The sequence below is a fragment of the Trachypithecus francoisi genome, unplaced genomic scaffold, assembly GCF_009764315.1.
Source record: "Trachypithecus francoisi isolate TF-2019V2 unplaced genomic scaffold, Tfra_2.0 Lachesis_group1, whole genome shotgun sequence".
Classification (NCBI taxonomy): Eukaryota; Metazoa; Chordata; class Mammalia; order Primates; family Cercopithecidae; genus Trachypithecus; species Trachypithecus francoisi.
In genome coordinates, this window is record NW_022681454.1 from 110014485 (window position 1) to 110029245 (window position 14761).

General features: G+C 37.0%; 1 protein-coding gene across 30 annotated transcripts in view; it reads left to right on the forward strand.

Annotated features, from left to right (window-relative positions):
• ANK2 (ankyrin 2) overlaps positions 1 to 14479 on the forward strand; it is a 715648-nt gene extending 701169 nt beyond the window's left edge. For 9 of the 30 annotated variants that reach the window (XM_033215055.1, XM_033215046.1, XM_033215050.1 and 6 more), the window contains 4 exons: positions 513 to 804; positions 4069 to 4152; positions 4264 to 4428; positions 12189 to 14479. In XM_033215055.1, the coding sequence (XP_033070946.1) occupies positions 513 to 804; positions 4069 to 4152; positions 4264 to 4428; positions 12189 to 12203 (556 nt within the window). In that variant the 3' untranslated portion in view covers positions 12204 to 14479. Of the gene's footprint in view, positions 1 to 512; positions 805 to 3525; positions 3619 to 4068; positions 4153 to 4263; positions 4429 to 5750; positions 5934 to 8746; positions 8839 to 12188 lie in introns of all 30 variants that reach the window. The other 21 variants (XM_033215047.1, XM_033215051.1, XM_033215044.1 and 18 more) reach the window with 7 other exon arrangements.
• Positions 14480 to 14761: the final 282 nt, after the last annotated feature.

The following is a 14761-nucleotide window of genomic DNA, read 5'->3' on the forward strand; positions in this document are numbered from 1 at the left end:
TTCCATGTCAACAGATGCCTCTATTATTAAATGAAACAGTTTTTCAGAGGTACAATAAGAATTTCCTTGTATTTATAGTTATGATAACTATATTAACATAGGGATTTATTTAATTCTGCCAAATTTTGATTCTTGCTTCAAAAGCCTTATTAGCTACAAATACTTATGTAAAATTCATCACATCCTCAATATCACCTTGAGTTATAAAAGAAAAGATGAAACTATAACTTATATACATTGTAGAGGTTGGGTAACTGTAATACATTTTAGGATAATTTTCATCTTTAGAATAATACATCACTCTCTGCCAGTGCTAGATCTCAATGAGCTACAACTCTATATCTCGTCATATTATTTTTCTTCAAATGCCTTTCTTGGCCAAATGTACAAAAACTATTTTGACTCTCATAGACTATGGAAAAACCAGCTCCATCTTACTTTTCAATTTGCTTGCTTGAGCGGGAGGTGAAATGCAAATGTCCCTTAAGTCTCATTTGACTTTTTCATTCCAGTGTGACAACTCCAGGAACAGAAGCATCAGAGACTCAGAAGGCTACGGCAATACCTGGCTCTCCCAGCAAGACACCTGAGGAAGTTAGCACCCCTCCAGAGGAGGACAGGCTGTACCTCCAGACCCCAACATCCAGTGAGCAGGGAGGCTCTCCCATCATACAAGAACCTGAAGAGCCCTCAGAGCACAGAGAGGAGAGCTCTCCGCAGAAAACCAGCCTCATAATAGTGGAGTCTGCCGATAACCAGCCAGAGACCTGTGAAAGACTCGATGAAGATGCAGCTTTTGAAAAGGTAAGACATTCCTCTCCACTTTCTCGCCCACCTGTAACAAAGCTACAAATCTTCCAGTTTCCATTTCTCTGATGGTTTATTTTTTTCACTTCAAAACAAAAAAGTTAACCAAATTAATTAACCTGGCACATGGAAATCCTCAATCCCTTTTAAAATCTGAGAGTCGATTAATCTAGAAGAAATGGTGCACAGTTCCAGTGCTAGTGATTTGATCATAAGCCCTGATCTTATCACTGGAAAGTCTTTTGCTAAGAAAAATGAACACGGTGGTGAAACAATACATCTGGAGGAGCTTTTCAAAATTAGTAAACTTGGGCATGAAAGTTGGTGGCAGAGATTAACAGCAACAGGTAAGTCTGCCATGGGATGTGCTGGGACCAGCAGGCTTGTTAGATCTCTGGCCTGTGAGGTGATGAGCACGCAGACTGTGGGGGGTTTAGCTGCCAAAATAAATTTTTCTCATTAGATGCAAGATGATTTCCAAGTTAGATTTTTTTTTAAGATTTATTTTGGGAATGACTGAGAAAAAAATCATTGTACCTAAACTTACAGCAGTTTCTAAATGTACAAATGCCTGACAGTGGCATATTTCATAGCACTTCCTTTGTCATTAAGTGAGTTTTAAAATTGTGAAAAGGGTTGGGGCCATGTTAAGAAAGTAATCAACCATTGGCTGGGCACGGTGGCTCACACCTATAATCCCAGCACTTTGGGAGGCTGAGGCGGGCGGATCATGAACTAAGGAGATCAAGACCATCCTGGGTAACATGGTGAAACCACATCTCTACTAAAAATACAAAAAAATTAGCCGGGTGTGGTGGCGGGCGCCTGTAGTCCCAGCTACTCTGGAGGCTGAGGCAGGAGAATGGCGTGAACCTGGGAGGTGGAGCTTGCAGTGAGCTGAGATCCCGCCACTGAGCTCCAGCCTGGGCGACACAGCAAGACTCCGTCTCAAAAAAATAAATAAATAAATGAAATAAATTTAAAAATAAAAAAAAGAAATTAATCAACCATTTGTTCTCAAAATACGGTCTATATAGTTCACATACCTCAGAATTGATTGGAGAGCTTGATCCCTTCTCAGAAATCCTGAATTAGAATGAATCCCAGGGTAGGGAGAGAGAACAAGAATTTGCCTTTTAAATAACTCCCCAGAGGATTCTCAGCCACAAAAAAAGTATGAGAATCTGTTTGAATTAAACTTAATTTAATATATAAATTAGATATTGTTTTTTCTTTTAAAAAGTAATAGAATTCAAAAACACTTTATATTTCAAAGTGTTTTTAGAGAAACTTAGCAGTAAAAGAAGAGTTACGTGAAATAATTGAAATTTTGGGGAAAATAATGTGAAACAGCATATCTTTGGGTTGAAGACACACATGTGTTTTTGTTCACTTTAAGAATGAGATCTGCTGCTAGGAATTGTCTGAAATCATAACTAAAATTAGGAAAGATTCAGGCGGATGAGAACTGTGTCCTGATTTTTGGCAGTTTTCTTAAATAATAAATTCATGCCATGAATGAATTTTTATTCCAAGTTTGCTTTTGCATAGAATTATTCATCTCTCAAATTCTTGGCTTGAATGAGTACTACTAAAAATGTTTCATACATGTTATCTGGGCTAAAAGTTAATTTAGCCTAAGAATCCATAGGCTTAGTGAAGTTAGACTTGAAACAATTATCTGGATAATACATATGTTTAATCTATACTAAAGGAATACATTTGTGTAAGTCATTCTGAATTTCACATAATTTATACAGGCCTGTTCAACTTATTCTTGATGAGTATCAGGCATTTCTTTTAAGTTTCCCATGTGGACCCTTATTTCTCATAACCCTAACTTGGGCATCCAATTTTAATCACTTTTCTTGCCAACCATATTTCTAGGCAGTAGATTCCTGATTGTATTTAAAATATAATTTGGTTTAGAATTTACATGTCTTCCTTTAGCAGAGACAAATGTAAACGTATAACTTGAGTTTTACAGTATGTTAAGTAGATCTACTTGAGCTTTGTCTTTTTTAAAAACAAAATTTCTTTAGGGAACAGTAATTCAATATATGACTCCTAAGGTAATATGTGCTAAGCTAAAATTATGTTTCTTGCTTTATCTCTGGCTTTTGGCCAGAGCCCTAAAATACTATTGATCACTTTATCTCAACTTCCCCGCAAAATTATTCTAATACTATTCAGAGTCTGCCTTTTTTGATGCCAGGGAGATGCACTATTGGTTAGATAATAGCTACAGGAAACTTTGACTTCCTGCAAAAAGTTCTGCTAGAAACAGGGGATATTCCTATACCTTTGGGTGAATAATTCCAAGCCTAAGCACAAGCGTCAGTGGCTCATAAGTGTTTACTGAACTGCTTAGGGTCTATGTTTACAGTCAGGCTTTTTTTTTAGGAGTTTAAGTAAAAGAAGTCACGTGAGTAAGCTGCTTATTATTTTGGAGAGATTTTGACAGATGAGTTCTCCAACAGCTCTCAGAATTCCAGAATTTTTTTTCGTTCATTGAAAAACAAACAAAAAAAAGAAACCAAAACACTCTATTTTTTTGATGTCTGAGACCAGCACATACTTGTTTTCAGCTCTACCAACTTGTCCACCAAAGACTCCATGAATAAAAGTTTCACAATACAATGTAAGCTAAAGAAGAAACCAGTAGTGAGGTCATTCCTTAGCATGTTAAACAAAGCAATGCTTCCATGCTTCCACCAGGAGCTAACAGAGGAATTAGGGGAGCTGGAGGCCAGCTCAGATGAGGAGGCGATGGTAACTACCAGGGTTGTCCGCCGGCGAGTGATTATTCAGGTACCCGCTGTTAAATTACTGCACGTCAGGGACAGTCCTGTCCCCATACCCTTAGAGAGTGATCAGCCTGGATCAATGAAGGCTTGGCATGTTCCTTAGGTAGTGCATGGCCATTCAAAAGCAGACCCCTTAACGCTCATAAGTTCTGTTTGCAAAGAAATGCAGTGGTAAGTAAGAGCAAGACTTGGCTTCTTCACTTCCACCCACCTCACCTCTCGCTTAACTATTTTTGTTGAAGTTTGATCTAACTTTGGTCAGATTCTCCTAAGCATGTTATTACCCACCTGCATTTTTCTTTTAAACAAACTAGTTGACAGGATTTTGTATCTCAGCAATGCTTCTCAGCATCGCCTTTGGTTTTCCAACATTCCTCACATTAGAAGCACTTGGGAGGAGTTCCTCAGAATTGGTGCCAAACAGTGCAGTGACCCTTTTCTCTCAACTGTTTAGGGAGACGATATGCCTGAAATACCCCCAGAAACAGTCACAGAAGAAGAATACATTGATGAGCATGGACACACCGTGGTAAAGAAGGTATTGTCTAGTATATCCTAACAGGCTTGATTACAAACTTCCGGTTTAAAATGTATCAGTTCCATGGTACTGTCACACAAAAATAAGATACACAAATGAAATACATTTCAGGTTACTAGGAAAATCATTAGGCGGTACGTATCCTCTGAAGGCACAGAGAAAGAAGAGATTACGGTGCAGGGAATGCCACAGGAACCTGTCAACATCGAGGAAGGGGATGGCTATTCCAAAGTTATAAAGCGTGTTGTATTGAAGAGTGACACCGAGAAGTCAGAGGTGAGACAATCTGATTCTCTAAAACCCATTTTATGGAGAGGAACAAAATAGAATTCAAAAAAGATGAATGAGATTGTTTATTCACATTTTCCTCACATCTCCCTTTTATATGGCAGTTTGTTTTTAGTTGCACGTTCAGTTTTTGTTTTCATGATTCTATGTGATTTTAAGACAGCCATCAGGGAGACTTCTAGGCATTATACTCATTGTTTTTGTTTGGGTTTTTAAAAAATATCTATTCTTTATTTAATTCATGGTTGACCACTGCAGAAATCCAAAAGTCAAATTTTGAAAGAATACAATTCTATTTGCTGGGCAAGCAGTATGCTGTGGAGAGACTGTGTAGAAATGCACTGTGGGGCTTGTGCCTGCTTGGCACACCAGCCTTCTGAAAGTCACTCTAGATAAATATTTGATATTCAGATTTCTGCATTGCAGAGTTACTAAAATCAGGATCTAGAAACTCTTTGATTTATCCTTTTTGCTTTTTGTTTTTTGTTTTGAGACAGAGTCATACTCTGTCACCCAGACTGGGGTGCAGTGGCATGATCTCAGCTCACTGCAACCTCCACCCCTGGGTTCAAGCGATTCTCTTGCTTTAGCCTCCTGAGTAGCTGGGATTACAGGCACCCACCACCACGCCTGGATAATTTTTGTATTTTTAGTAGAGACAGCATTTCACCATGTTGGCCAGGCTGGTCTTGAACTCCTGACCTCAAATGATCCACCTGCCTCAGCCTCCCAAAGTGCTGGGATTACAGGCATGAGCCACTGCACCTGGCAATCTATACTTTTATTTATTTCTGTTTTACTTCCCTCTTTCAGGGACATATTTACTTGCTTTGACAACAATTTGTGAAATTCTCACTATTTTCCATTCATTCACATCCTCAAAATTTTATATTATACACATGAGATTCTCTAGAAATCTACTTTTCAGTTTCTCATAGCTTTTAGAGCTCCTCCTTTGGGGGCTAATTTTATCTTCATAATGCCAAAAGAAATTATTTAAACGTGAGAAGAGTTTTTTCACATATTATTATGTCTGTATTACACTGAGCAGTTTCTTATTCACAAAACTGATAACTTTTTGTTCAAATAACTAATTAAGTTTGCTTTGGTGTTGTGGAGATACAGTCATGATGTAGATATTACCAATAGGTTATAGTTTGTTTTTTTCTAACTCTGCTTCCCATTGCTGTTTTTTGGAAAGCCAGTATGTAACATTATAGTTTTGTCCTTTGTTTTTTAACATAGAAAAAAGTCATCATAGTTACATTTGGCAATCAGACATTGTCTATTGTGTGTCCTTCGATCATTAGGTCACTTTGTGTGAGCCCAGCATTTTGTCCAGTACCTCACAATTTCAGGCTGAGCCAGTGGAAGGCCGTAGAGTCAGCAAAGTTGTTAAAACAACTGTGGTACGTGGAGAAAGGATGGAGAAGCATCTGGGGGATTCTAGTTTAGCCACTGATCTTCCTTCAGCCAAAGATGACTTTGAAGAGGTATAGAAGCATCATCATTTTGTCTTTGTGTGTGTGTGTTTTATGTTGCTTTGCTTTTGAAAAGAAAATCATTTGTCATTGTGTCATTCCATACGTGAATTCATGGAAAGGTGCAGAATAATTCAAGAGGGTAGAACTCCTATTTGAATAACTTGCAGAGTAATGTTTCCTCAAACTGTGGTGTTCATTGGTGTCACCTTAACAGCTTTTAGAAGTCCAGATAACTAGGATTTGCTTCTGCTGAATCAGACTCAGAATCTCTGAAGCTGGGATATGATTATACATCTTGTTTAAAAGTCACAGAAGTGTCTTGCTTTGTCAATTAATAAGGGAAAGAAATAAAGACATTGCAAATTATATTTGCTAGCCAATCTTTTCAGATATTATCTGTGATAGACCTTAAAGAAAATTCAGATCTATTCCATGTCCATAAAATTTAAAGGCATTTGCAATTATTTAAGTTCTGGTTTCCAACAATTAGAAAATGGGTCCACAGTAACAGATCCACAAACCCTTACTAAAATCCCCAAATTCTGAAAACCAAAACAAATTTTGTAAGTTAATTTGGAAGTAAAACTTGAAATAAATTGGCATGGAGCTATGCTGACATGAAGCTTTTTTATTCTACCTAGAGTGAATGTTTAGTGATAGAAAAATGCGTTTGATGGCAGGATGTCATCTTCACCTCCTCTGGGGTGTTAGTATAATACAGCACAGTCATGCATCGCTTAACCCACTTATGCCAGAGGTTGCAATTTTTAAAATTTTTGCATTAGTGAAAAATCAGACCTTGGTGATGACCTTGAGCAGTAGGATATAAATAACTTCCACATGCCTAGCGCTCACTAGGCATAAGTGGGTTTTAATGACAGGGATAGGTGCTGGGAAGTACATCGTTAGACAACTTTGTCATTGTGTGAACATCGTAGAGTGTCCTTACACAAACCTAGATGGCATAGCCTACTACACACCTAGGCTGTAAGGTACAACCTATTGCTCCTAAGCTACACACCTGCACAGCATGTTACTGTGCTGAATACTGTAGGCAATTATAACACAATGGTAAGTATTTTCCTATCTAAAAATAGAAAAGGTTTAGTAGATATACAAAATAAAAGATTAAAAATGTTCTACCTGTATAGCATATTTACCATGGAGCTTGCAGGACTGGAAGTTGCTTTGGGTGAGTCAGTGAGTGAGTGGTGAGTGAATGTAAAGGCCTAGGACATTACTATACACTACAGTAGACTTTATAAACACTGTACACTTAGGCTATGTTTAAATTTTCCTTTAAGTTTTTAAAATCTTCTTTCTACAATAATAAATTAGCTTACTGTAACTTTGACTTTATAAGCTTTTACATTTATTTTAACTTTTGACTCTTTTGTAATAATACAAGTTAAGATGCAAACATGTTGCACAGGTGCATTAAAATTTGTTTTTCTTCATATCCTTGTTCTATACACTTTTTTCTGCTTTTAATTTTTTAAATGTATTATTTGTTTCTACTTTTTAAGATTTTTTTTTTTTTTTTTTTTTGCTAAAAACAAAGACCTAAATATGTACATTAGCCTAGGCCTACACAAGGTCAGAATTATCAATATCACTGTCTTCTTCCTCCACATATTGTCCCGCTGGAAGGTCTTCAGGAGCAATAACACATAGATTTGTCATATCCTAAGAAAGCAGAGCTTTATTCTCCTTATTCTGCGATACCTCCTGAAGGACCTGCCTGAGGCTCCTTGATAATTAACTGTTTTTTAATAAGTAAAAGGAGTACACTTTAAAATAGTGATAAAAAGTATCACTTTTATAATACTTGATAATGATAAGTGACTGTTACTGATTTATGTATTTGCTATACTTAGTAAATGTATTTATCATACATAAACCAGTAACATAGTCATTTATTATCATGATCAAGTATTATGTACCCTACATAATTGTATGTGCTATGCTTTTATATGATTGGCAGCTTAGTAGGTTTATTTACACCAGCATCACCACAAACATCTGAGTAATACATTGCACCATGAAGTTAGAACAGCTATAGCGTTGCTAGGTGACAGGAATTTTTTAGCTGCATTATAATGTTATGGGACCATGTCATATATGCAGTCCATTTTTAACCAAAACGTCATTATGTAGCGTGTGACTGCATATGCATTATATTACCTTGCTAAAATCCAAAAGGGAAAAAAATATCTAAATTTTGAAACACATCTGGTCCCAAAGTTTTGACTAAGGGATCCTGGGCATGTGCAAACATCTACAAAGTGCTTTTGCTATTGGAACATTTTGACACTAAATGCTATATGTGTGTCCTCTACTATACGCATAATATATATTGAAATCATATATGAATTCATTGGAGTATTAAAAGCAAACCTTTTTAAATACTTTCAGTTTTCACATTTTGACAACTGGCAATCTTGAATGGTCAAAAATGAATTATCTATGTTATACTATTTGGGCCTTGTTTGCTTATTTTTGCCTCTGGTTATTATATTCATCATTAAAATCTCCACTGTAAAAAGGAGTTGGGTGAAGCAAAGAGGAAATTGAAAGTCAATCCATATGGATGTTAGTTAGCAGCTTTTGTAAAGTAAAATAACATATCTCCCACACAAATGAGAGAAACTAAAAGGACTTGTTAAATAAAACTCCAAACTTAAATCTGCTTCTAGGAATTGTATTTATTTATCCTTTCAAGTATATGTTTTCATACTGACTGTGGGTAAAGCAAAGCAATAGATTGTTTGAAAGTGTGTAGTTTATGATGAGCTTTGTCTTTTCTTTTCTTCTTACTTCAGGCTTTGAGTTACACAGGTAGCCACATGAAAGTCCACTTACCCAGTTTAGTAGAGAATGAAATCCTGAAGGAGGATGGATCGATAATTAAAAGGTTTGGGTTAGCATGGGGTGATGCTTTGCCAACTAACACCATAGAAATTTTTCCAATTTTAAGAAAAGAAGGAGAGAATCCCTACATCTACCCTAAAGCGGATAGAGAACTGCCTGTCTCATAAGGCTTTGGTCAAGTACTGGATCTATCAAAGTGTCATCCCTGAAGTCTCCTCTTGATACTTTAAACATAATACTAAGTCATAACAAGAATGAGAATCATGCTTATACAGTCTGATTCCTTGGGTTTTAGCAAGTCATCAACTTAGTTGAAGTCAGCCTGCTGGTATTCCATTGTGTTGACAGATTCAGAGAGCATAGGAAGAAGAATCTAATTGATAGATCACAAATTAATTTTGTGACCAGCTATATTCAGATCAATCTTAGTAAATCATTACTTTGAATGGTATGTGGTTTCTTTTAACGGCTGCTATATGATTCTGCATGTGAGTGGCAAATAACATAAGCATGAGTTTGATACCCATGAAACTAATGTACCTAGCAATGCTGAAACCTAGGGCTTTAGTGAGTTAAGCAAGTATCATGAAAGCAGTAAGCAGTACATTTTTATGCTTATACAAGGGGACTGACTGTGAGGCACACTGGTCTGCCCTGGTCTCTGTTACGGTTTTGATGTATAAACTTGGGCACTGTTCCATAGATCTACTCTCACTTCTCACTGGTCCTCTAACAGCACTGTAAGTATTGAGATTAATAAAATGTGCTCAGCTTCTCAGTGAAAAGATACAATGGAAATCCAAGTTACCATCGTGCTTTTCACTTCATTGAAAAGGGGAGAAAGATTGTCATTCAGAGTATGCTACAAAACTATTTTAAGACTTTAGGACATAATAATTAGAACAGCAAAATTAAAGGTTCTGTCACAATTCCACCCTCCAATCAAATGGGAAAAGAGCAGCAGCTAGGAATTTAAAAGAGTGTAATTGCTCTCACAGAACTTAAAAAATGCTATGTGAATTAAGGGTAAAATGCCTTTTATATTCTCAACTTTTAAGTCTTTTATTCAATTATTCAGATGAAACCACATAATCCACGCATGCCCTAACATCATGGGCTCTTCAAACTGGAATAGATTTAGAGATCAATTAATCCAAAGTTCTCAATTACGGCTGGTGAATTTGGAGCCAGGAATATAGACAACTCCATAGAGTTCCCACAGCTAGTTAGTTGTGGAAGCTAGTTAGTTACGGAACTCTATTTGTGATGTACAATGCCTTTTTATATACATTGTTAAAGACATCATATACATGTGTATATTCAGAAACACATTGGCCTACATTTGCCTGCACAGAATATCACAAAATGGCCTATAATGGAGGCTTGACCTCTGGCATCAATGCTATAAAGGCTTCTACTAACTCTTAGCAGAAATAGTCAGAAATGTGCCTTTTTGAAGAAAAAAATGGTTGCTGAATATTTAGGAAAACATCAGATTTCAATCATTGGAATCAAATTTGACCTTTTCATCAGCAAGAACAAATTTAAGTTTGCTTCCAGATGCAGAACAATTATATAGTATTAAAGAAAAAGGGAGAGTAGAAGAATGTAAGGGAAGAAGGAAGACGGAAACAAGGATGTCCAAAAAAAGCTGAAAGTATTTTGGCTGAAATAAGTTATTTTTTAAAAATCAGGATGATTGTAACAAATACATAGAGGTATTGGATAATGGCAGAACTTCCAGCTTCTTACACTGGGAACGTATAAGGAAAATGCTGGATAAAGCTACAAAAACTGATCATTTCCTACGGAGGTTTTAAGTGAAGATGCATGGGGACTTAAGGGGACTCAGGCTCTGGAATCTTTGACTCTCAGCCCCACTCATGCTAACTCTGTTATTTTTTATTTGGACTATTGCTAAAATTCTCTAAGATTCAATTTCCTTATTTGTTATAGTAATAGTGTCTGGCCCATAAAACACATTCATCAAATACTTGTGGAATGAGAACCTGCATTTAGAAGTATATAGTGAAAAAGGCTGCTCTGCCTATGGAGTAGCCATTTTTTATTCCCTTCCTTGCCTAATAAACTTGCTTTTACTTTACTCTAAAAAAAAAAAAGAAGAAGAAGAAGAGAAGAAGAAGAAGAAGAAAGAAGAGGAGGAGGAGGAGGAGGAGGAAGAGAAGAAGAATAAGAAGAAGAAGAAGAAGAAGAAGAAGAAGAAGAAGAAGAAGAAGAAAGTGAAAAGAGCTGAGAATGAGCAAATTACAATATAATTACTTTTAAGTACAGTTATAGGAAAATATTAGTATGACTTAAAATTAGTATGACTATACAAAAGTTATAGCTCTTGGCCCAGTGCAGTGGCTCACACCTGTAATCCCAACAGTTTGGGAGGCCAAGGTGGACAGATCACCTGAGCTCAGGAGTTCGAGACCAGCCTGGCCAACGTGACAAAACCCCGTCTCTACTAAAAATACAAAAAGTTAGCCGGACGTGGTGGTGGGCACCTGTAGTCCCAGCTACTCAGGAGGCTGAGGCCGGAGAATCACTTGAACACGGGAGGCAGAGGTTGCAGTGAACCGAGATGGCACCAATGAACTCCAGCCCGGGCGACAGAAAAGGAGTTATAGTAACCACCAGTCTATAAGGGAGGCAAGTAAACAACAGACTGTTAAATGGCAAGAAATACACAGAATGAGCAACAAGCGTGAGACTCTGAGAATATGGAGGAAGCAGTTGTCTCTCAATGGCTTTTCTCTTTTCCCTTTCCTCCCCCACCATCTCCAGATGAAGCCTTAGAGAGCTAGGCAGATCATCTTTTGTTGGTAGCCACCTTCTTATATATTGGTAGACTAATATTTTAGTTTTTAAAGACTGATGCCTCATAGAAAAGTTCTCTGAAAACAGAATTTTGGGAAGTTTGGGTGAGGTTGTGACTGTAAGGTTTAAGCTGGCAGCTAAGGTGTTTCAAATAAATTAAAAACTTTTTTTTTTTAGCCTGTCAAAAGGTACTTGTGGTACTATTTCAGAATGAACCAAACTCTATTAAGTCAGGGCTACTTAATCAAACCATGAATGATTTTATGGTTAGTTTTCAAGAAGATCAAATTAAAGCATGGTTTCATTTATTTAAAATTTTTCTTAAAGAATTAAAAAATACTCGTTGTTCCAAAACACTCTTTAAAAAATCTCACGAATCGTTTTAGAGAGGGGAGCTGTGTTTAAAAGAAAGACATAAAAAGGTATCTATAGTTTGTTATGCCGATAGTTTGGTGTGAAAACATCTAAAGGTAAGACATTAAGTACTCAGTGTAATGGTCACCTTCATACCTAACAGCTGCCCTCTAGAAGTGAAAAGAGCGTAATTCTCTCTTGTCTGCTTTTCTCCAGGACAACAATGAGTAAAGCCATTACACAGAAGAGGGCTGTGGTGAAGGACCAGCATGGAAAACGCATTGACTTGGAGCACCTGGAGGATGTACCAGAAGCACTAGACCAGGACGACCTCCAGCGCGATCTCCAGCAGCTCCTTCGGCATTTCTGCAAGGAGGACTTGAAGCAAGAGGCCAAGTGAGGGGCTGCCCAGTTCTCACACCAGAAACCACACATTCACTCAATATGCAGCTTCCTGTTTCAGTAGAGGAGTGACCTAACTGGCCTAATTAATGGGATACCCCGACATTTCCACTGTTAGCAAATATACGGCATTTTGTTTTAGTTTTCCCCCATCCTCTTTAACTATAAAGCTAATTTGTGACCAAAGATGGCATCCTTCATACTGGATGCTGTATCCAATACTTTGTTGTGTCTGTGCTAACCTGGGAACTGGCCACCTCCATTGTTCTTTGCTTCTGCACAAGATCCATGAAAATCCATTGATCAGAAGAACTTCACCTGCAGACCTCTTCAAGTGACACTATATAGGAATCCTTCCAAGGGATATCTATGTACAATGTATATAGTTGAAATGCTCAGATGAACAACATATTAAAATTAAAACCACTGCCTATTGTAACTACACTGGGCATCAGAATAAAAGGCCTCTAGAAATTGCTGAACAATGGTTAATTAAGATATTGCTAACACAATCGAGTGATAATACAGTTTTACTGCAAAAGAAGCACTTCAGACCTATTATGTCCTTAGAACTTCCAGAGTAGCCACTGCTCCCAGTTAAAGGTGGGTTAACAGCCTTGCAGAACTGTCCTGAGACAGTATTGCTGGTGCTGGCCAGCCATGGCTTAGGACTCTCCAAAAGCCACTCTGAGGGAGGGGAGAAGGGAGCAGAGGCCACGCAGAATGAAACGATGGGGTATTCAGTTGCTAGCAGCTACATTGTGTGGCATTCTAGCATCTTCAGGTCTTTAGATTTTGGACAAGTTTTGGCAGGGTATTTTAAAAGCTATAACTACTGTAGTTTTCCAGTTTTCATTGCTGCTTTAGCAAACCACGCTGTCTTACTGGTGGTACTTTCTTCTGGCCACTGCACTGTAGATAATTCATTGGAAACAAGATTTACTCACTACATAAAAGGTTAAACTCCTTCAGTATGTTGGAGTGGTTTCTTTTTTTTTTTTTTTCCTTTTCCTTTTTTTTTTTTTTTCAGGTTTATATCTTCTCTAATACCTGCATGTGGCATTTAAAAATCAAGACCACGGTCAAACCCCTCTTCTAATCACATTAATTGTTTCCATTCTTTTTACCCTGAGTGAGCACTTTTCACTTTCCAGCTAGGTCTGTTTTTCAGCTTGCAGACGAGATTGAGAAATCCTTGAAAATTTGGTTTTGGTTAAAATTTTTGGTTTATTTATTTGAAATCCACACTCCCTTGGAAACTCTTAAGTGCATTTGTGCACTTCTGTTTGTTTGTCTCAAAGAAGGGACTGTAACAATCTGAGTAATTTCCATGTCCTCTTCCTATTCCTCTAGTGGTTGAAGCTGTGTAGCATTTTAACATATATATATTCACAAATATATTCATATAAACAGTATACATTTTGAATCAGTCATTTGTTAAAGAAAAGTATATTCAATGAAGATGAAATTTAAATAAAAAAGGACAGAGTCTATCCTCCAGGGATTGAACATTTTCCAATTATCTGGTCTTTTCCTGTTGTGCAAAAATGACTCATTGCTCCGAATGTCAAAAACAAATGCGACAAACAATGGCACTTCATCATTTAAAGTAATGTTGCCAAGAGAAAAAATTTCCTGGGAGGGAGGTTTCCCACAAGCCAAATCTCCTAAGCCTCAAATGCTAGCACTTTTTGGCAGTTGGATAGGAAATGAAACATTCTTTGGCAGCCAAAATAAGAGAGGCCGATGGTGAAACTTTTTGAGACACCCTATGGCCTTCTTGTCAAAACCTTTACTGGAGCTCAAGAAAAGCATTTCTGTTGTGTTATTTGCAGTGCAGATGATGTCTGTGTAACAACATAATGGTTATTCACCCTTTTTTGATTTTGATTTTTGCTGTGTTATCAAAAACTTGAATACTGTGAGAAGAAGTGAATTTTCAGTTGACGAATCAGCATCTTGTTCCCATGGTGATAACACTAATTGAATATATCTATGAGGGCATGTATTAGTTAATGGAAAAAAAAATACAACACTAACAATACATAGCTGCAATGTGTACAATGGCTGATTTAATTAAATAAAATGTACAAGTGTTAAATGTGGCAACAGTGATTTGTTCTTCTTTATCACAAATCTGTGATTTCAGGAGAATAAGAGGTTTTAAAAAGATGAGCTAGATTTGAAACCAACAGAAAGACACAAATTGCTTTTTTTCTTAAGGTTTTTATTTAGTTGCTGAATATGCTATATGCCTGGCACTGGATTAAGCACTGGAATAAATAGATTTTGCCTCTGCCCTCAAGAAATTTTTATTGTTCTTGTTATGCAAAAGGAGAAAATAAGGATTTTTGTTTTGGATCACTACTGAATGAAAGAAAATAGGA